The sequence below is a fragment of the Trichomonascus vanleenenianus genome, assembly GCF_965637985.1.
Source record: "Trichomonascus vanleenenianus strain CLIB 3782 genome assembly, contig: TRVA0_025S, whole genome shotgun sequence".
Classification (NCBI taxonomy): Eukaryota; Fungi; Ascomycota; class Dipodascomycetes; order Dipodascales; family Trichomonascaceae; genus Blastobotrys; species Blastobotrys vanleenenianus.
In genome coordinates this window covers 18,828-37,769 of record NW_027481862.1, presented here as the reverse complement: position 1 = coordinate 37,769, position 18,942 = coordinate 18,828, and the positions used below count along the sequence as shown (strand labels likewise).

The 18,942-nt window shown below is 49.7% G+C and overlaps 9 protein-coding genes across 9 annotated transcripts; 3 read left to right on the top strand and 6 right to left on the bottom strand.

The window, feature by feature from the left end:
* Window positions 1-105: 105 nt before the first annotated feature.
* TRVA0_025S00496 (uncharacterized protein) lies at window positions 106-699 on the bottom strand (the record flags this gene model as incomplete). Its single annotated transcript, XM_076685448.1, has 2 exons — window positions 106-547; window positions 665-699. The coding sequence occupies 2 exons, from the start codon at window positions 697-699 to the stop codon at window positions 106-108; spliced, it is 477 nt and encodes a 158-aa protein (XP_076540262.1).
* Window positions 700-1,321: 622 nt separating this feature from the next.
* On the bottom strand, window positions 1,322-2,465 carry NHP6B (high-mobility group nucleosome-binding protein; the record flags this gene model as incomplete). The annotated part of the gene is made up of 3 exons (XM_076685447.1): window positions 2,360-2,465; window positions 1,647-1,736; window positions 1,322-1,566 (listed from the first exon to the last, which is right to left on the bottom strand). The coding sequence occupies exons 2-3, from the start codon at window positions 1,708-1,710 to the stop codon at window positions 1,322-1,324; spliced, it is 309 nt and encodes a 102-aa protein (XP_076540261.1). The 5' UTR covers window positions 1,711-1,736; window positions 2,360-2,465.
* Window positions 2,466-3,572: 1,107 nt separating this feature from the next.
* On the bottom strand, window positions 3,573-4,784 carry KES1 (OSBP family protein; the record flags this gene model as incomplete). The annotated part of the gene is made up of 1 exon (XM_076685446.1): window positions 3,573-4,784. One exon carries the CDS (start codon window positions 4,782-4,784, stop codon window positions 3,573-3,575), a length of 1,212 nt encoding a protein of 403 aa, XP_076540260.1.
* A 904-nt stretch (window positions 4,785-5,688) lies between these two features.
* Window positions 5,689-8,962, bottom strand: ATG11 (autophagy protein ATG11; the record flags this gene model as incomplete). The annotated part of the gene is made up of 2 exons (XM_076685445.1): window positions 5,689-8,839; window positions 8,886-8,962. 2 exons carry the CDS (start codon window positions 8,960-8,962, stop codon window positions 5,689-5,691), a joined length of 3,228 nt encoding a protein of 1,075 aa, XP_076540259.1.
* Window positions 8,963-9,226: 264 nt separating this feature from the next.
* On the top strand, window positions 9,227-9,814 carry MAK3 (peptide alpha-N-acetyltransferase MAK3; the record flags this gene model as incomplete). Its single annotated transcript, XM_076685444.1, has 2 exons — window positions 9,227-9,376; window positions 9,440-9,814. The coding sequence occupies 2 exons, from the start codon at window positions 9,227-9,229 to the stop codon at window positions 9,812-9,814; spliced, it is 525 nt and encodes a 174-aa protein (XP_076540258.1).
* Window positions 9,815-10,232: 418 nt separating this feature from the next.
* On the bottom strand, window positions 10,233-11,741 carry FEN2 (pantothenate transporter Fen2p; the record flags this gene model as incomplete). Its single annotated transcript, XM_076685443.1, has 1 exon — window positions 10,233-11,741. The coding sequence occupies one exon, from the start codon at window positions 11,739-11,741 to the stop codon at window positions 10,233-10,235; it is 1,509 nt and encodes a 502-aa protein (XP_076540257.1).
* Window positions 11,742-12,802: 1,061 nt separating this feature from the next.
* TRVA0_025S00364 (uncharacterized protein) lies at window positions 12,803-14,293 on the top strand (the record flags this gene model as incomplete). The annotated part of the gene is made up of 1 exon (XM_076685442.1): window positions 12,803-14,293. The coding sequence occupies one exon, from the start codon at window positions 12,803-12,805 to the stop codon at window positions 14,291-14,293; it is 1,491 nt and encodes a 496-aa protein (XP_076540256.1).
* Window positions 14,294-14,941: 648 nt separating this feature from the next.
* RXT2 (Rxt2p) lies at window positions 14,942-15,964 on the top strand (the record flags this gene model as incomplete). The annotated part of the gene is made up of 1 exon (XM_076685441.1): window positions 14,942-15,964. The coding sequence occupies one exon, from the start codon at window positions 14,942-14,944 to the stop codon at window positions 15,962-15,964; it is 1,023 nt and encodes a 340-aa protein (XP_076540255.1).
* Window positions 15,965-16,146: 182 nt separating this feature from the next.
* Window positions 16,147-18,461, bottom strand: PBY1 (putative tubulin tyrosine ligase; the record flags this gene model as incomplete). Its single annotated transcript, XM_076685440.1, has 4 exons — window positions 16,147-17,398; window positions 17,496-17,555; window positions 17,614-18,395; window positions 18,450-18,461. 4 exons carry the CDS (start codon window positions 18,459-18,461, stop codon window positions 16,147-16,149), a joined length of 2,106 nt encoding a protein of 701 aa, XP_076540254.1.
* Window positions 18,462-18,942: the final 481 nt, after the last annotated feature.

The window sequence follows — 18,942 nt, the reverse complement described above, 5'->3', positions numbered from 1 at the left end:
CATTTACTAAGGTAGATGGTTCTAGCTTTAAGACGCTTGTAAGACCGACATTTGTTATGTTATTATTGTATTAGTGGTACATTAGTTACTACTCCTTGGTTTCGATTACTCTTCGTTCGATTCGGCGTCAGGAGAGTCCTGGGGTTCCTCCTCCTCGGCCCCGCCCGTTTCCTCAGTCTTCTCTTCTTCTCTGGCAGCTCGCTGGGCCTTAGCAGCCTCATCCGTCTCTTCTGCCTCTTCAACAGCAGTATCGGTGGTGTCCGGAGCACCGGTAGCCTTCATCTCTGCCTTGGCCTTGGCCTTGGCATCCTCTGGGATCTCAGAGCCCTCTGGGTTGGTCTCGGTTACCTCTGGAATCTCTTCCTCTTCTCCCTCTTTTTCTGGCTCAGCCTGCTCAGCTTCAGCATTTGGCTCCTTAGTCTCATCCTCCTCGGCGTTTTCAGTCGTTGGCTCCTCAGCAGTTGGATCGGCAACCTCCGGCTCTTCGACCTTCTGCTTCTTAGTGTCTGACTGAGCAACCTCCTCCTGGGCGTCTCGCTTCTCGCCTCTACAATTACTTCCGTCAGCATGGCTTCAATGCACCCAACGTCACGATATATCAACAATACACACGATGAACCACGGCGAATACCACCGAATAAAAAAATAAAAAAAAATCACTTACACCTGCTCATTCTTCTGCTTAGCAACAGTAGTCATCTTGTTCTGATTATACACTATAATTCAGTATATGGAACCTGTACTCCCCGGCAACCTGGGGGGGCTTTATATATTTGCGCGGTTCGAGCTCACATAGCACCGCGTTCTCGCCTAGGCCGTCTCTCATTTCTCTCCGCTCAAAAGCAATATGAAATACCAATCGACGCAACCTTGCACGCTCGCTTGCCTATTGAGTATAGCACTCGTACCCGCCCCAGAGACACGTTCGGTAGAGCCTGTGTGTGTCCTGCATAGAATGGCATTGACTGGTGCATGGGCCAGATGAGACCAGGAACATCGCGCATCCGGCGTAAACTACTGCACAGCGCGACCCGAAAATAGCAAAGTGGTTCAGCCAGCCACCCACCCCCCATCACGGCCTGTGGGTGCCGATTCGATCGCGGTTCTAGTATGAGGGGTGTCGATGACGCGTCTATTTTTTGCAGAAAGGAGGCTTGCCATTGCATCAATTGAGCATTAGATCCAGCGCTGGAGCGCATCAGCAACAAGTGCCCAATGCACTATCCACAGATGCGGAGACAGGTCATATGGGGAAGGATTGAGCCAACCATGTTAATATTACCAAGTAAATAAGTTAATGATGTTATAGCAAAATATGTAGTTAGGCAGTGCCTGCGACCTTGGACGCGTTGTACGCGGCCTTTTCAGCCTCGTATCGCTTCTTGTCCTCCGCAGCTTTCTGCTCGTATGGAATCTTCTCAGACTCGCTGAGAGCCTTCCATCGCTCACCAAGGATCTTGCCGACCTGACCGAAAGTCACGTCTGGGTTATCAGACCGTACACTGTCTCGCTGCGCGTTGGCGAAGAACATGTAGGCCGAAAGAGATCGCTTTGGAGCGTTTGGATCTATTTTTTTCTCCGTTAGCCCCAATTCCCACCCTGTAAATAGCAATTGCCCAACGCCTATCAAATATAAAATCACTTACCCTTCTTTCGTCGCTTGATCTCAGACGGGTGTCGTCGGGTTCGCGTCTGTCCCTCCTTAGGCATAATTGGAGTAGCGGAAAAAGCTCGAACTGCAAACACGTTAGTCCTGGCCAATTGAGCCCGAACACCGCTGGTGAACACGCTTCGCATCATCTTTAACGGTTCCTGTGTGTGGAAAGGAATGAAAATGGTCACACTCCAAGTAAATATATAACCACCCGCACACACACCAGCGTCGTAGTAATGAGGTACTCCTCCCGCGCGCTCCCGCACGCTATTGGGAGGAAAGAAGACCTCACAAACACACAAATCTCTAACTTCTCCTCACTGGGTAACCAGAAACAATGTCAACCTCATCCTTGCTAGGCGTCTATAGTAAATACCGGCCAGTACGCTCTCAATCGCGAGAAAAAAAAATTTTTTAGAGAGAATGAGCAATAGCTAGAATTAAACAATAGAAGCTGTGAATTCTGCGGCTGTGGTGGGAATGGTTGGGCTCGTGGTTGGTGCAACGTTGGAAAGCCGAGCCATAAGCCACACCAGCAGCTGGCAGGGAATAGATTTTTTATGAGAAAAATCTCGAGCATCGCTCTTGGTCAATGAGAAGTCTTCCCTCAGTCTTCTCCTTAGCGAGGACGAGCATTGTTTGTGGAGAGCGTGAAGCGTAAAGCATAATCGTGCCTCGACTGCAATGTCCCAAGCATATACTTACATGTCTCTGTAATTTAAATGTGGTGTGGTGCACACGGCTCGTACTATGGTGACTAGTACGTATAGTAGTTAGCAGTATAGTAGTACTGTGTAGACTGTAGTATGGGAAGTGGGAGTATGGTGGTGATAAGTGAATAAGGCGGTGGTTGGCTTTCACCCCGCCTGCGCACGCACGCAGATCACTACTGCAAATGCGGCCTTATAACCATAGGGGAGAGAGCAAAGGTATATAGGGCAGTGCAAAGGAGACGACGGCCTTGTACAGAGAGTCTGTACTGTTATTTGAGTGTCGTGGTTTGTCGAATGAAGGGTGTTACATGGCGCATACCAGATTTGAAGAGATTAGATCGAGTGTGAACCACTCACTAACTTAGATGTAATATTATGATAATTCAGCCTCACAAAGTGCGGCTCACTGAGCTACGGCGACAGGCATTTGGTGGCCAAGGAATATTCTTAATGTTACTCTCACAGGGCACAAAATTGCAAATTGCAGTTATTCGCACAAGATCCCGTATTGTAGATCTGTACGGTAATTATACCCTCACAAGTGCTTTACAATTATGTGATTTTGGTTAGGAATAATGACTACAGTTCTGCAATATTAAGCCTAGTGTTGTGGTAACTATCTGAGAATAACCCGCGATTTTTCGAATGGCTTCCAAAGATTGCGGAACATATTCAAACACAACTTATAAACCAAGAGAATAAACACATCCTAGCGCAATGCTTCAGTTCAAATAGCAGTCTTGCTTTTTGTTTGTTTTTGTAACAGTTACAATTGTTTTGCAAGTGTGAGAATAATACTACTGTATACTGCTAAATATTGTATATTATAAGAGAACAAGTTATAATTCGGCAATTTGGTGGTGCCTGAGAAGAAGTACCGTACAATTCTGCAATAGTGTCCTGTGAGAGTACCGGTAATGCCTAAATAGAATTCTTCAATATGGTGTTTTGCGATAGTTATAACAATAATTTTGCATTCTAAGTCTTTTGTAGGAGTAGTACAATTCTACGACATTAGCACTCATTAGATTCAGATAAGACGAAAAAGAAATAGCATCTACCGGTAATAACAATACTAATGACCCTGGTTATGTACCAGTAGCGCACTCCATTAAGCAATTGTCCACAAAGCCTCAAAAACCGCAGTGATTAGATGTAGTAATTAAAAAGCCAATTACTGTTCGTTAACTAAACAAAAAACTAATCTATGCCTTGACGTCACCATTCTCGTAATGCTCCGGCTCGAGCCGCCAGTTGGTCTCGGTAGCAGTGTCTACGCCCGTGGTAGTGCTGCTGCTGCTGGAGTGGACAGTGCCCGCGGCAACACCGGCCTTGGAACAGAGATCAAGGTAAAGAGGCTCGTCCTTGAGGACAACCTTCTTGAACCACTTTCGCTGCCACTCCTCGCCCTTGGCCTGCTCCTCCTTTCGCATCTCTCGCTGCTCGTTCTCAATCTTGCTCTTCTCCCGGTGGATAAGGTCGTAGTCGCCTTGTCGAATGGCGGCAGCAACCTTGCTCCACGCCTTCCGCGACTCGAGCTCGTTCTGCTGCTCCTCCGGCTTGACGACGAGCTCGCCGTAGCTGTTCTTGGAGGCGTCCAGGAACGGCTGCTCGACGCCGGTCTTTTCGTTCTTGATCTTGCTCTGCTCGCTCCACTGGCCAGAGATCGTGTACAGCGTCGATTTCGGTGAGCCCGCGTGGACAACCTTGGCCTTGAAGGTGTTCTTCTTGCCGCTGAAGTACCCCTTGCCACTGTACTCTACTGTCGCCTTATAGCCGGTACTGCTCTGGATGTAGCTCCTGCCTTCTAGCTCGACGTACGGCGCGCCAAACAAAATGCCCTCAATGTGCAAACCCGGCAGGGTCACGAGGTAGGTCTCGTCAAACGCCCGCAGCTCGTACAGCGCATGGCCGTATTGCTTGACCGTGATCATGGTTGTCGACAGACTCGCCTTAATCTGGTTGTACCCCTGCAGGTACACCTTGTTCTGCTCGTTCCAGATGGCATAAGCAGTCACAGGCGGATGGTGGCTTACTTGCTCGCTGACCAGGACAATGTCGCCATCGGCATCGTCACTGCCGACCCACTTACCAGTGAAGAGCTCGCCGAGGAAAGGGTTCAATGGCTTCTTCTCGGAGCCCATCTGCTCGTTTCGCGAGCAGTACTGGCCCCTTAGGGTACCAATGAACCACTTGACGACCTTGAGAAACCGCTGCTCCGGGTCCTGCTCTTTGGCGGCGGCGAGGAACAACTCGCGGCTGGCGCACCAGAACTGCGAGTATTCGGTAAGCGACACGGGGGACAGAATGAACGGCGGCGCCGTCAGCGACGCCAAGTCGCCATTAAACGACGCAATACTCTTGAGGAAGGCCGTCCATGAAGACGACTGGCTCTCGGGGACTTTGTTTTCCGACATTTCGCTGGTAATTGATGGCGTGGGTTAACACATCACCACCCCCGATCTTTTTGTGTGTCGCCAGCAGCCGTGTTCCGCGCGAACCATGTTGATCGGATGATATCATCATCATTTCCGTCGTGACTGAGGGAACGTTGCTGGTACAGCTGCGATTTCCGCAAAGTGGCTCCGCGAAGGGGAATTATAACAGCCCGAGAGCTGGCCTGCGAGGCCCTCTACTTGTTCTGGATGGCATGGTGTAAGCAAGAAGTCGGTGAGATGGTCTTGTCTATGTTTGATGCGAGACATTCGAAGAGTCTTTGATTGAATACGTTAGTAGTTTTGGTTTATTTTAATTGGTAGTCACTGAGAGATATAATGGTTCTATGCCGTTTTCTAGGCCGTGTTAGCTGTACCTGTCTTTTATAGAGATCTCATCTGCAGTTAGAGCTGTAGCAGTTGAGTGAACGATACACTAGAAAAGTACTTAGGCTGGAGAGAGACTTGACAATAATATTCGAGAGTATCGCTCACGAATGTGGAGAAGTAGAACACATTATTTGCTGCTGCAGTTCGGCAGAACTTGCTTACTGTACTCCGGAGAGAGCATTGTCATATTCGGGAGTATTGTTTGATATAGATAAGTACCGGTGGGATACAATTAGGCAACTACCAGTACAATAGAATGATCACTTGGCTATTACCAATTACTTGTTACCTTTGATTCCTTCTTCACTAAATCAACGAGGATTAATGATTCGATTTGATGAAGTCCACCTCTGTATTGTGACAACTACCATACCAAGGGCAAGAATTGCATAAATGATGAATTAGTAGACATACTAGCAGTAAGACGAGAATAGACGATGAATTGATTGAGTTGAATAAATAAATAATTGGTAGATAACGTTGGAGGCACACATAATTAACGCTCCTCAACAGCCTCAATCAAATGCCATTTGAGTCCGTCGCTCAAGTCATAAGGATTGTCCTCGTCAGAGTCCGTGGCCCTGTTGACCACACGTTCCTCTATCTTCTTGATCCGCGCCACAAGCCACTCCCGCGGCGGCTGCAACTGCAACGAATCGTCGTGCTTGAGGAAGAAGTGCGGAGCGCCCACGTTGAAGGCCGCCCACGGATTGGGTTTGCGCGTCTGGTCGCGGGTCGGCAGGAACAGAGCAAGGTCTCCTTCCTTGAACCCTTTGACCGCAATCTTGTTGCGGCCGTCTTTCTCCGCTCTGTGCGCCCGGTCACAGTACTTCTGGCTCTTGCGCGCCAGCCGCTCCACATCGCCAAATCGCTTGCACACACTGTCCCGGAACAAGTCGTAGTCAATATACACCTCGCTCGTGAACCGCGTGTAGCGTTCCTCTTCGTGGCTCGACGCCTCTTCGGCGGTGATGTCTTTTTCCTCCTCCTTGTGGTCGTCGCTCATCCAATACAATGCATCTGGAACGGGAGCCTCGTCGACACCGTCAGCCGTAGTGATAGAGCTAGTGTCGACAATGCTGGCATCAGCATTGAGTGACTGGGAGGCCGCCGCAATCGCTGCATACTTGGCACTGGCACGCCGACTGAGGCCCCGGACACGATTGATCTTGAACGAAGACACCTGGTTCTTTTGCTCGTCAATCTCCTTGGAGGCCTGCAAGCCCATGCATTCAAGCAGCTCGCACGACCGCCGGTAGCTCGTGTACAGCCGCTGGCTCAAGTCCTTGGCACGCAAATAGTACCGGTCGCTCTTCTGCTTGTACGCGGCTGCTTCCTGCGCCCACTTGTGCTCTTTGGCCACAAACTTCTCGAGCTCGTCGGTGTAGCTCTTGTTGTTTTCGTGCTCACGCAGCTGAACGGCGTCGAGGTGCTTCTTGAGCCGCATGATCTCGTTCTCCTGCTTGAGTTCGACCTCGTTGGAATTGTCGACCTCGCGCTCTACTTCTTCCTCGAGCTCCTCGATCCTCAACTTGAGCTCGCTAATCTCCTGGTTGAGCCCGCGGCGCTCACGGCCAAAGTCAGACTCCTGCGCTGCCATGTTGGCAAGAAGGTCGTTCTTGACGCTCTCAATTGCCTTCTTGTCCTGGTTAACCTTGTTCACCGTGTTCCTCAGCGACTGGTTGGTGTTCTCGAGCACGGCGATTCGCTCCGTATTCTTCGTGTGCTGCTGCTCGAGCTGCTTGATGCGCTCCAGCAGCTTCTGCATCTTGTCGTTATTGCCTGGCGGAGGCGACACCTGCCGGTTGGCCAGATACGGAGGCATCGACGCCCCAATGGCACCGTCACTGGCCCCGCGAGCATGGCCAACCGGCGGAGTTAGGGGTGCATTTGCAAAACTACTACCCGGCACAGGGGTCGCCATGCCCGACCAGTCGCTGCCTTTCGACGCATTGTACTGCTGTCGGTGTAGCAGGGCTTCCAGCTTGCGGATTCTCGTCTCATACGCTTTAATTTTTGCTTCTTGCTGACTCACTAGCTGGCTGCTCGACGACGACGACCCACCACCGTCCATTACACTGCCGCCTTTGAACACCTGTGAGTCGCCGAGCTGCAAAAATTGCCTACTGCACATGGCGGCAGCCTTATTTGCAGGAGAGAATAGCTTCTTTCTGTCCTGCTTCTTGAGCATCTGCTCGTACTCCTCGCGCAGCATGTCGTGGCACTCGGAGAGCCCAACGTTCAATAACTGTGCAAAGTACTGGTCTACGTCCTGCGGAGTTATTATTACCGCCTCTCCGTACTCTCTGTCGCGAATGTTTATATCCACCTCAGGGAGATCTTCGTCCCCATGCTCCACTCGAATGCTTGCATCGACCCCTGCACGGGTCTTCATGTCACTCAGCGTCTGGCCGCAGAACTTGTACCAGGCGCGCCGCCGTTTTGACTCTTCCTGCTTCCAGGTAGCCAGCGCCTCGGCAGACTCAGATACCATGGACTTCATCTGATCGAGCCACCGGCTGCGTCTCACCTGCTCTACGAGGTAAATGCCGTACAGGTACGGCAGGTCTATCGTCTCGGCAACGACAACACGCGCATCCTCAGCACGGCTCAGCGTCCTGCCCAGCTCACTGAGCTTGGGCTTTACTTGGCTCGTCTTGTACTGAATCTGGGAAACATGGCGCAGGTAGTCGACACCCTTCTCCTGGCACTGCGCTTTATACTGAGTCCAAACCCGGAGGCGCTCCTGGATGTCCTTCATAACAGACACCACCTGCGGCAGGAACTCCTTGTCGTGAAGGGCCGCGAGCCGTTTGGCATTCTTGTGGTTGTTTGGGGTATCGTCTAGCGAAGCCACGTACTCTGAGTCCTTCTCGACCCGCGACACAACGAGCTCTATGTCCTGTATCAGATCCTTGTACTTTAGTTTGGACGCCCCCCGTGGCGCATTGTCGCCGCCGTGGGATGCCCACGTCTTTACACTTTTCTCCAGAGAGTGGCCCTGGTTTACGAGTTCAATGACTTCGACAGACACGCTATTGATCTGGCTCTTGCTTTCGTGGATGGCCTCCGAACACTCCGCGTAGCTCCTTCTGACGCGCTTTTCGTCTACCCACCGCGCCAATGGCGTGTCGTCCTGGCCCTTGACCTGGCCCAGCTTGCGGTATAGCGGCTCCCAATCGTGGCACTTGCCAAAGTTCTCCTCCAGTTCCCGCGCAAACTCGACCTTGTGGTAGTACGACCGCTCCAACTGGTTCGAGTGTGAGTGCAGGTTCGCGACCGCGATCTCAATGCCGGACCTGATGACCTCCGTCTGGGCGGCCACCTGCTCTATCTCCTGGGCCCGTTCGTGAGCCTGGGAGAGCACCTCGACGGCCCACTTCGACCTCGCCACAAAGGATGCAGCCAGCTCTACAATTGAGTTCCCCGTGCTGCCCAGACTAGGCATAGCAGTTACAGGGGCCGTCTCCAGTGGCGCCAGGCTCAGTCGTCGGCTTTCCGCTATAAGTGCCTTGTCGTACAGGTAGACCTGCTGTCCGTCCACCAAGTCCTCTAGCTTGACCTGGACAGACCTTTTTGTCAGCAGCAGCTGACACTCTGACGGGATCTCCTCGTTTTTGGCTATCCATTTCCTCAAATCTTCTAGCCTGCACGCTGTTAGCACTGGCCAATATACCTCTATTAAACACTTACGACACAAACTGATCTGGGTTCAGCTGGCTCACTGCGCCTGTGAAAACGTTCTTCACAAGCAACGTGGCCGAACTCATCGCAATGGTGTATCTTTAGGTGGCGACAATGAAGAGGGCCCCCTCTGGTTGTGTCCTGTGAGACTCGTATTTCGCAAGATCACTTGGTCATTGTGGTGTCCCGTGGGGACGGTTAATTAATTGATAAGGGCCCCGATCTTAATTAAGAACGAATTGGTTAAGTCCCAATTGGGCAGCCTACTTTCATATGCCTAAACATCGTCGTGCTGTGTGGGCCGTGCCTTCTGTACTGGTTGTACTAGATTTTGGAGTTCGAGTACGGCGATGGACATTCTGTATAGGACGTACGACAGCACGAAGGAGGAGTCAGAGCTGCGGATTATTACAAAGCTCGTCTCGGACGATCTGTCGGAACCGTACTCCATCTATGTTTACCGCTATTTTATCTACGAAAGCCCGGAGTTGTGTTTTCTGGTGAGTAAATCCATGCGCTAAGTGTCATGCTGGCTCACCTAACTAACTGCTTTTGTTTGATAGGCATTCGACGGGGATATTCCAGTAGGCGTCATTGTGTGTAATATCCAGAGTCACCGGCAGGTTCGGTCACGCGGGTACATTGCCATGTTGGCGGTGAAGAAGTCCCACCGGGGTAGGGGCATTGCCAAACGGCTCATCACGATGGCAGTAGAGGCGATCAAGGCTAAGGGTGCCGACGAGATCATCCTCGAGACGGAAGTTACCAACACAATTGCCATGCGGCTCTATGAGAACATGGGCTTCCTGCGGTCAAAGCGGCTCCACCGGTACTATCTCAACGCCAATGACGCGTTCCGGCTCATTCTGCCGCTCAAGGAGGCCAGTACGGTCTTGTCGCAATTCCTTATCCAGGACAGTCATGCTGATGTTATGTAATAGCTTGTTATAGATTATTTATTGTAAATAGTTATGCTGATGATTTACGATCAATTGTCAAATACTTGTTACGACTAACAGTTCTAGTACGGGTCCAGTAAGATTAGTTCACATAAATATCAATCAGCACATATTTACACCATTCAAACAACATTCGGACTCAATCAAATCAGATAAATGCTTCTATCTACTCGGCAAAGTCCCTAATATAATCAATGTAAATAAACAACATTCAATAAGTAACCGATAACCGGTACAAGTTCATTGATTAATCACTCTGGCATGTGCTACTTGGTGCTTCTACCGGTATCTAATCGGAAGGGGCCGCTAGTACAGTAAATAAAGTCAATTCACATAAATAATCAACAAACACTTTTATAGCTAATCACACGACTGCAATGAAAAAAAGCACAGAAAACTAATAAACGTAAAGAATTCCCCTCTCTCGCCGAATCTGGGCTATATGCTTGGCCGATACATCATTCCCGTCCTCGTCAACTCCAATTTGGTCTGCTTCTCTAACCTCCTGCGGGTTCTCTGCCCGATATTTCTTAATTTGACCATTGCAGAATCGGTAGCCGAGAATGACGGCAGCCGTGTACACCACAGCGCCCCCAAGAATGCAGATGCAGATGATAAACGAGGTATCAAACGTTGGAGCGTACTGGGCGCCAAAAATAGTTGCACCTGCCAGCTGGCCCAAATTTGCTGCCATGACGACACCAGCAAGGGTCAGCGACCGCTGAACAGGAAGCACGCAGTTGGCAGACGTCCATGTAACATTCATAACATGGAAAGAAGCCATGAACGATTGGGTGAGCACAACGGCAGCGTACTTCTGTTTCGGACTCTTAAGACCATAAAGTAGGCCAATGAATAGCATTGTCAGAGCCTGCGGGATGATGGTGGCAATTCCACGGTGCCGCGAGTAGTCAGAGTACCAAGCGAGTATGAGGAGCACTGGCATTTGAATAAACCCACCAACTGAAGACATGGCGTTTGCCTTGAGCTTTGTGTATCCCAACGACTTGACAATAAGCGGAAAATAGGTCGATGCCTGCACTGTAAGCATAGGGATGAAGGTAACCAGGATGTGCTGCCACGTTCTCCAGTTGAGGTACACATTACCGACGTCTTTGGCGGTAATCCTGACGGAACTATTGGTTTTTTCTTTATCGTCCAAGAGAAGCTGCTCGATAATGAGATCGGAAGACTCCTTATCCAAAAGCTTGAGCCTAGGGAATGCCAATGGAGACATGTTCGTTGGCGATTCAGGCAGCAGGAAGAACCATAGAACACCGACAAATATCGTTATGAGGCCATCGATAATAAATAGCCACTGCCATCCAGCCAGGCCATTCTTTCCTTCGAGCCTCAGTATACCAGCACTAAGCAGTCCTGAGAATGCACTCCCGGCTTGGTTGCCGAGGAAGAAGATGGTGTTTCGCTTAGCATACTGACCCTGGCGATAGAAAGTGGAGAGGTAGTAAAGAGTGCCAGGAATGAATCCTGCTTCTCCCACGCCCAAAAGAAATCGGGTGAGTAGGAATGTGCTTCGCGTCTTGACGAACGCTTGCAAGGTAGCAATGAGCCCCCATGCGATAATCTGCGCCGTAATCCACCGCCGGGCACCAATCTTTTGCAGTAGGATGTTGGACGGGATTTCAAAAATGATAATGCCTGCAGAGAGTAACTGCGTACCAGTATTAATAGTATCAACTGTGATATTTAGATCTTCCAAAATGGTGTCTGTCAGAGCATTGCCGATGTTCCCACGGTCCAATTGCAGCCCGAAGAAGCCGAGAAACAGCAAAGGCAGAAGGATAAAGTCAAGTTTTCTATAAGCGGCCCTGGTAGCCGAAGTGTCTATCGACTCTTGGCTCTCAGACACCGACACCGACTCAGCGTTCTTCTCAATTGAACTCATCTTTGTTGGATGATCATTGATATGAGATCATTGTGACTTTATAAATTAATTTTGAGATGTAAATTTATTCTCATTGAATAAGTTATTCCAGTCATACACAACGTACAGTAAACTATTTCTAAACGTGATTTTACCCGCAATTGCACAATTGCCTAGGACGCCCGTCGTGGACCATGTTCTTCGACTCCCCCACCTGTCGTATTATCGGAACCCGCCGAGCCCAAATTCAACTAATAACTTACTAATCGGGGTAAAAGCTATCCATTAACAGCCTTTATCGTGAATGCACCGCCTGGTCCGATGGCTTGTCCGATCCCCCTTTAGTCGTGGGGTCAATATCGTGATCTCACCACCGCCGCATGCGATGTCGTGATTATGAGGGTCGGCGAGCCGCACGTTCACGATGCCACACCTGAGCAGAGAAAAATTGGCAAACAGATGTCGAATATATTCGATCTGCTGACATAATACAAATTAAAGAGAAAAACGCTGTTTGATTGGGGCAAATATTTGAGAGATGCAATTACGTTCAGGGCCCAAATGCCAACTCCGTCTAACTCGGGGCGAGTCGATGCCCGCTTGTCGCTATCACCACGACTGATTGCACAATCACGACATTTGTGTGGGGTGGGGCCTCAAGAAGTAAGTTACTTGCATTGCGAAACCCCTACGGCCAATTATAATCGTCAGCCACACGAACATGTACGTATCTTTTCCCAACATTCATCAGAGCCACAGCCAATTTCGTCATTGAAAGTGGCTTAAACCACGACCCTAACTTTCGGTCTGCAGCGAAGCACTACGTCAAGATCTTTGCGAAGCCAATTAATTTTTGTTTATAAACAGCATCTATATGTTAGATTAATATCTCCCCTGTAGCTCAAAAAAGAACAATGGCGCCTAGACCAAACTTCCTGATTATTGTGGCTGATGACTTGGGCTGGTCAGACCTCTCGCCATTTGGTGGAGAGATCCACACCCCAAATCTTGAAAAATTGGCAAACAATGGTATTCGTTTCACAGATTTTCATACTGCTTCTGCGTGCTCTCCAACGCGATCGATGCTCTTTAGTGGCACCGATAACCATTTGGCAGGTCTGGGCCAGATGGCTGAGACCATTAACCGATACCCCGAAGTTTGGAAAGGTAAGCCCGGATATGAGGGATACCTCAACGACCGGGTAGCTGCCCTGCCAGAGATCTTGTCGGATAACGGCTATAGAACTCTCATGTCCGGCAAGTGGCATCTCGGCCTGACGAAAGAGCGAACCCCAGCCGCTCGGGGTTTCCAAGAGTCCTTTGCATTGCTGCCGGGTGCTGGTAACCACTATGCTTACGAGCCGGGTACCCTAGAAAAGCCAGCTCTTGCGTTCCTTCCTCCACTCTACTCGAAGAATGATGAGTTTGTGGATCACAATAGTCTTAAAGACTTTTATTCGTCAGACTACTTCGCGACCCAGCTAGTCGCGCAGCTTAAGAGTACCGACTCGGATAAGCCTTTCTTTGCCTATCTGCCATTCACGGCCCCGCATTGGCCACTGCAGGCACCACGGGAAGTCATCGAGAAGTATAAGGGATTCTACGATGATGGCCCTAATGCTTTGCGAGAGAAGCGACTCCAGGCTCAGCGAGAGCTTGGACTCATTGAAGAAAATAGCACCATCGCGCCAATCGTAACGTCTGAGAAGGAATGGAATGAATTGAGCGATGACGAGAAAAAGTTTTCTGCTCGGACTATGGAGATTTATGCCGCAATGGTCGAGCTTTTGGACAAAAACGTTGGTCGGGTTGTTAACTACTTGGAGCAGAATGGCCAGCTTGACAATACCTTTGTCTTGTTTATGTCGGATAATGGCGCAGAGGGCTCCATTTTGGAAGCTATTCCAATGCTCTCTGCCAATCCACCAGTGAAATATTTCAACAATTCTTATGAGAACATTGGTAATTTCGACTCCTTCATTTGGTACGGTCCACGATGGGCCCAGGCCTCTACTGCTCCGTCGCAGCTGAGTAAGGGGTATACTTTGGAGGGTGGTATTCGATGTCCGCTAATTGTGTCCTACAAGCCTCTTATCAATGGCGCACGAATTTCCAAAGAGTTCACTACAGTAATGGACATCCTGCCGACTGTTCTTGACTTGGCTGGAGTTCCGCCGGTGGGCCAGAGCTTCCGAGGGCGAGAAGTGCTCATTCCAAAGGGCGGCTCGTGGGTGGCCCATCTGGGAGATGCTCTGGCCAAGGTACACTCTGACACTACTGTTACTGGGTGGGAGCTATTTGGCCAGCGTGCGGTACGACGAGGCAATTACAAGGCAGTTTATATTCCTACTGCTGGAGAAGAAGAGGCGGATTGGGAATTGTATGACTTGTCAAACGACAAGGGTGAGATTCATAACATTGCCAAGCAAGAGCCTAAGATCCTTGCCGAGCTGCTTGAGTACTGGCTCAAGTATGAGGCGGAGACTGGTGTGATTGTTGCACCAAACGAGTTTGCAGGGAAAATGCGTCTCTTTAACGATACTACTCCACGGCCAGGCCATAAGGCGGTATAAGCTTCACAGCCAGGCAAGGTACTGTATAAGCTAGATATTATGAATATGATGACAGTATTGCACTATTGTACTTGACGTGACCTTAATTTTTTTTATATTACCAGAATCTATGTATAACTCGTAATAATACGGTATTATCATTACAACTTGCCTTATAATACTCAGAGATGAGCTGATGTCAAATGAATTTTGTGATTGCAATCGGCTCCTTGCAAAATGAAAATGAAGAGTGATTAATTTCACCCATTAATTGCAATAACGGTAAAAAAAATAGGACCAGCTACAAGAGATAGGCCTTTTGAAGGAATTGCAGATGTCCTCTGCTGTTCAAAATAGTATCGCAACTTATGGAATTGCTTTAAGTACGATGTTCTTCACCCATTTCCTTTTTATTTTTAATATATATACAAGCCAAAATGCCAATGTAAAGATTACTTTTTAAAAATAATATATACTACTTTAAAAGCTCACTATAAACTACGTACAAGTTCGTTCCATAAAGTGGTGCGGCTCGTGCGGCTGAATTTTCAATGTTTCAGCCGTGCACTTTACCTAGGGCAAATGCTGCTCGGCTCTTCATTGGGACATTTTCCACTGTTTGACGACAAGCCAGGCCCATAAAATATTGCACGTATCACTGCATACAGGATGGATGAGGAGACGCTGAACCAGATTGCGAGGTTTAAAGAGGCGGTAGAGCGTCCTGAGGATGCCTCTGACTCTGAAGAAGAAAGCATCGGCCCGGCCTTTTCGAACCGAGGGCACAAGCTCAAGCGAGACGCGCGGGAGGTTTACGAGGGCCGCATGGTGCCTACTGCGGAGGACGGCTACGGGGTCAAGGTGGTGCAGTACGCCGGGCAGAAGCGTGCTGTCATATACAAAAAACGGAAAGTGAGCCATGCAAAGGCCAAAGAGCTTGCCTTGGTGTCCGGGGAGGACGCGGCTGTGTTTGAAGAAGAGATTGAGGACGCCGAGGACGAGCTAAACCCGTACGGAAGCATAAAGCTGGAGGACCTATTAGCACCGGTTAGCCATCCATCGGAGGTGCCCACCCATGCCGGGGTATCGCGGACATTTACCACGAACACGATCAGTAAGCTGGCCATGACGGCGCTGGACATTATATGCGAGGAGCAGAAGCATGTCGTGCAGTTTTCGAAGCTCATGGCGGCATTTCTGGGCGACGATCCGCGATACGTGCTGCCGCGGAAGCTCGACCTGCCGGAGTACGACCACCTGAACGAAGACAACGAGGTTGCCAAGAGACAGAGCGAGACTAACGGAACGAAGACTAATGACAACAAGACGCCGGACGGAGAGGTAAAGGGCGAAGGGGAGGAGACCAATGGCGCCGAGCGACGCATTACTCGGAACCAGACGAACCAGGAGGTAGACCCATTCTTCGCCATGCCTCGGGTCAAGATAGATCGTGACTTTGGCATCTCCCGCGAGGCTGCGGAGGAAACCCGGCAGTTGACACAGATAGCTCAGCAGAGAAGCGAGGAATTCATTCGGTGCATGACAAATGTTCGCATGGGGTTGCTTCGAGCGGATCGTTTCCGCAGCATGGTGTATGGCTGGTGCAAGGAGATGAGCGGTGATGGCGAAGGCATGTCCGAGGCTGGAGACAATGCAGAGTCGGACTTTAGCGACAGTGATTTTGAGGCATAGAGTCTCTGCACTTTATTTATTAATTGTTATAACGTATAGCCCTATTTTACAGCGTTTATCTAGATTGTTAATTAACGACATGATTTAATTGTTACGGGACTCAGATCTATCAGAAAATAAATATTATTAACATGGACTTCAATCGGTATTTTTAATAATCAAGACTACGGTTAGTCAGACGGTTACCAGTTGTTGAGACTTGATTTGAGGACAGGCGTCAGATCCTCAGACGCATCAGTCTGTTCGTCAAAGTAAGGTGCGATTACCGTTTTCGTGGCTGCAGAGAAAAGACCCTCAATGACCTGCTTGAGATCGTCTCCAGTCTGCTTGAAGTCAGGATAGGCATTGATCTCAAGAAGCTTGACAGAGAAGTCATCCAACACCAGGAAGTCAAGGCCGTAAAACTCGAACGCAGTATCCAGTGGCTGGAAGTTGATTCTGTCCACGACCGACGCCGCCTTGAATACCTCACCGGTAATTTCGCAGATCTGCTTGAAGATATGTGACTTGTCCTTATCGGAGAGGCCCTTGAGCTCCCAGAACAGGTTCACCGACTCTTCATCTTTGCTCTCTCCCTGTAGACACGTGTTTGTGAGGTGTCCATGGAGAGGGATATGGTCGCTATCGTCTTTGCTGGGGCGACTGTACGTGGAGAGCGCAAAGAGCGCTAGCATATGACGGTAGACGTAGACGTTGAGCGCTCCCGAAGCCAGGACGTAGGTCCTGATGTGGAACTTGCGGCCGCCATGCTCAGCAAGGATGAGCGGGTTGTCAAGATACTTCTGAACGACGAAATGGCGCATCTGCGAGGTAATGACGCCATTGTTGTCTTCGTCACTCTCTGGCCGAGAGACTTCCTCGTCCTCGTCATCGGTGGTAACACCCTCATCGAATTCGTCGAAGATGGCCTGCAGCTGGTCGAGAGTTTTGAAGAGCCTGATCCCTTGCCCTCGGTCAGACATGCTAGGCTTGAGGATCCAGGTGGCTTTGCCGTCGGACTCTTCGACCTGCATACGCAGTTCATACGACTCGTCGAGTGCGTCGTCCAGGAACTCGGCGTAGTCTACTTCGAGGTGGAAAGAGGGCGGATATGCTTCTTTTAGTATGGAAGCGGGATTCTTAGCAGTGTATACCTGGACGGTATTGGTGAGGAAGTGCTTACGAATAAGGCCCTTTCGATACACGTATGAGCAGGCGAGGTAGTTGGCATCGCCGGACCCGAGTCTATCAAAGTCCAGATCGTCGTAGTCTGCGTAATGGAACGCTTTCCCAACTTTTGGCGGTTCATCTACAAGGGTCAATCTATCGCCAAATTGCTCAGAAAGCGCTTTCTCCCAGACTGGGTAGAGATAGTTCGACTTGGGTATCGACACAGCGCACACGACCTTCTCCTCCTCGGTGGTTCCGTTGCTAGTTGGGTTACACGCATTGTTGCTAAAACCAATTAACGTCTGATGGTCAAAAAATGTCGGCGGTCTGTATTCTGCATACGATGTGCTACATACATTCGCGCCTATGCCAGTTTACTTACAGATGGATCTGCCCAGAGGTCTGTCGACACTGCTTGAACGAGGCCACCAGCGGCGTCACACTATTTTCGGTTAGTACTTCTACCATTCCAATACCCTCCAATGCAAAATGTTACTTACGAGATCATGTCATTGGCTACGACCCAGCCGTCGTTCCCAGGACTGCTTGCAGCAACACTCCTTGCACATGCTCCAAAGTCCGGGTTCCACTTAAACACGAGCTTGCCTTCGGTAGACTTTCCACCATCAAACGAAGCCCCCCACTGGTTCTCTAGAATTGGCGCATAGCGAATGGGGGTCTTCCCATTGAGAGTGTCCACCAGCGGAACGTTGACGGCATACAGCTGCGCATCCTCGCTCCAGTTCTCGTATAGATTCTTGATCAACTCAACAGAAATCCGCGATGCTTCTCTAATATGTTCGGGCTCATGCACACCCTTCTGCTTGAACGAGAAAGAGAGCGCAATAGACTTGACGCCGCACAGCGCCGACTCCATCGATGCACCAACCGTACCACTCGACATAATGTACAGCGCGGTGCAGTTTCTCCCGTAGTTTGGGCCCGACAGGACCAGATCAACAGGGCCCTTCTCCTTGAACAGGTGGTGGATGCCGATGTTGGCGCACGAGGCAGGGGTGCCGTCTAGCAGGACCCATGCCTGCTCGTCCGAGTCGGCCTTCGGGGCGTCTATCGGCCCCTCAAAGGGCTCTCCGACTTCCTCACCCGGGTATACGTAGCTGGCCGTGATGTCCTGGCCCATGATGTGTGCCTTGCCAATCCAAGACCGCTGCTGGTGGGGAAGCGCGATGGACAGGTCCCAGTCCGTGTACTTGCGAACAGCCTCGACGAAGTAGTGGATGTACGGCGAATCCACACCCGGTGGACCGTCGTCGTTGGTTAGCTACGCGGTTAGTCTCTTTGGTTCCTCAGTAAGGACGCATCGCTCTATACATACTAGAACGTGCATTACTCTAGTTAGCACAGTTACAGGGGAAATGAAAATTGGAAAAGTGTCGGCGGTGGTGATCTCCGGCCCGGCACTTTATGTTTTTCATCCGAGGTATTGCCAAAGCAAGGTTGGATATGGCGCTTGCGGAACCAGTTTTAAAGATGCGGAATCTTCGTGATTTATTATATATTCTATTCTACAGTGATCGATAGACACAAGTTGTTGATTATGTTAACATGGCGGATATTCCGTAGTTATCATGCCTACCAAAATGTCATGTATTGTCAGACCAATCATTAGCACTGTCGTAATACGTCTCTGTAAGGTGATAAGAATTGAAGAGAGAGAATAGAAGACAAAAAGGTGAGTAATTGTAGCGGAAATTTTAATAAGTTCACCCAGTGTTTCCAGCTTAAATTGTTCTTATTGAATTGCATGAAGTCTGTGGCCATATTAGCATTAGTGGTTATATTCAAGCAGAAGGTGAAGAATTATTAAG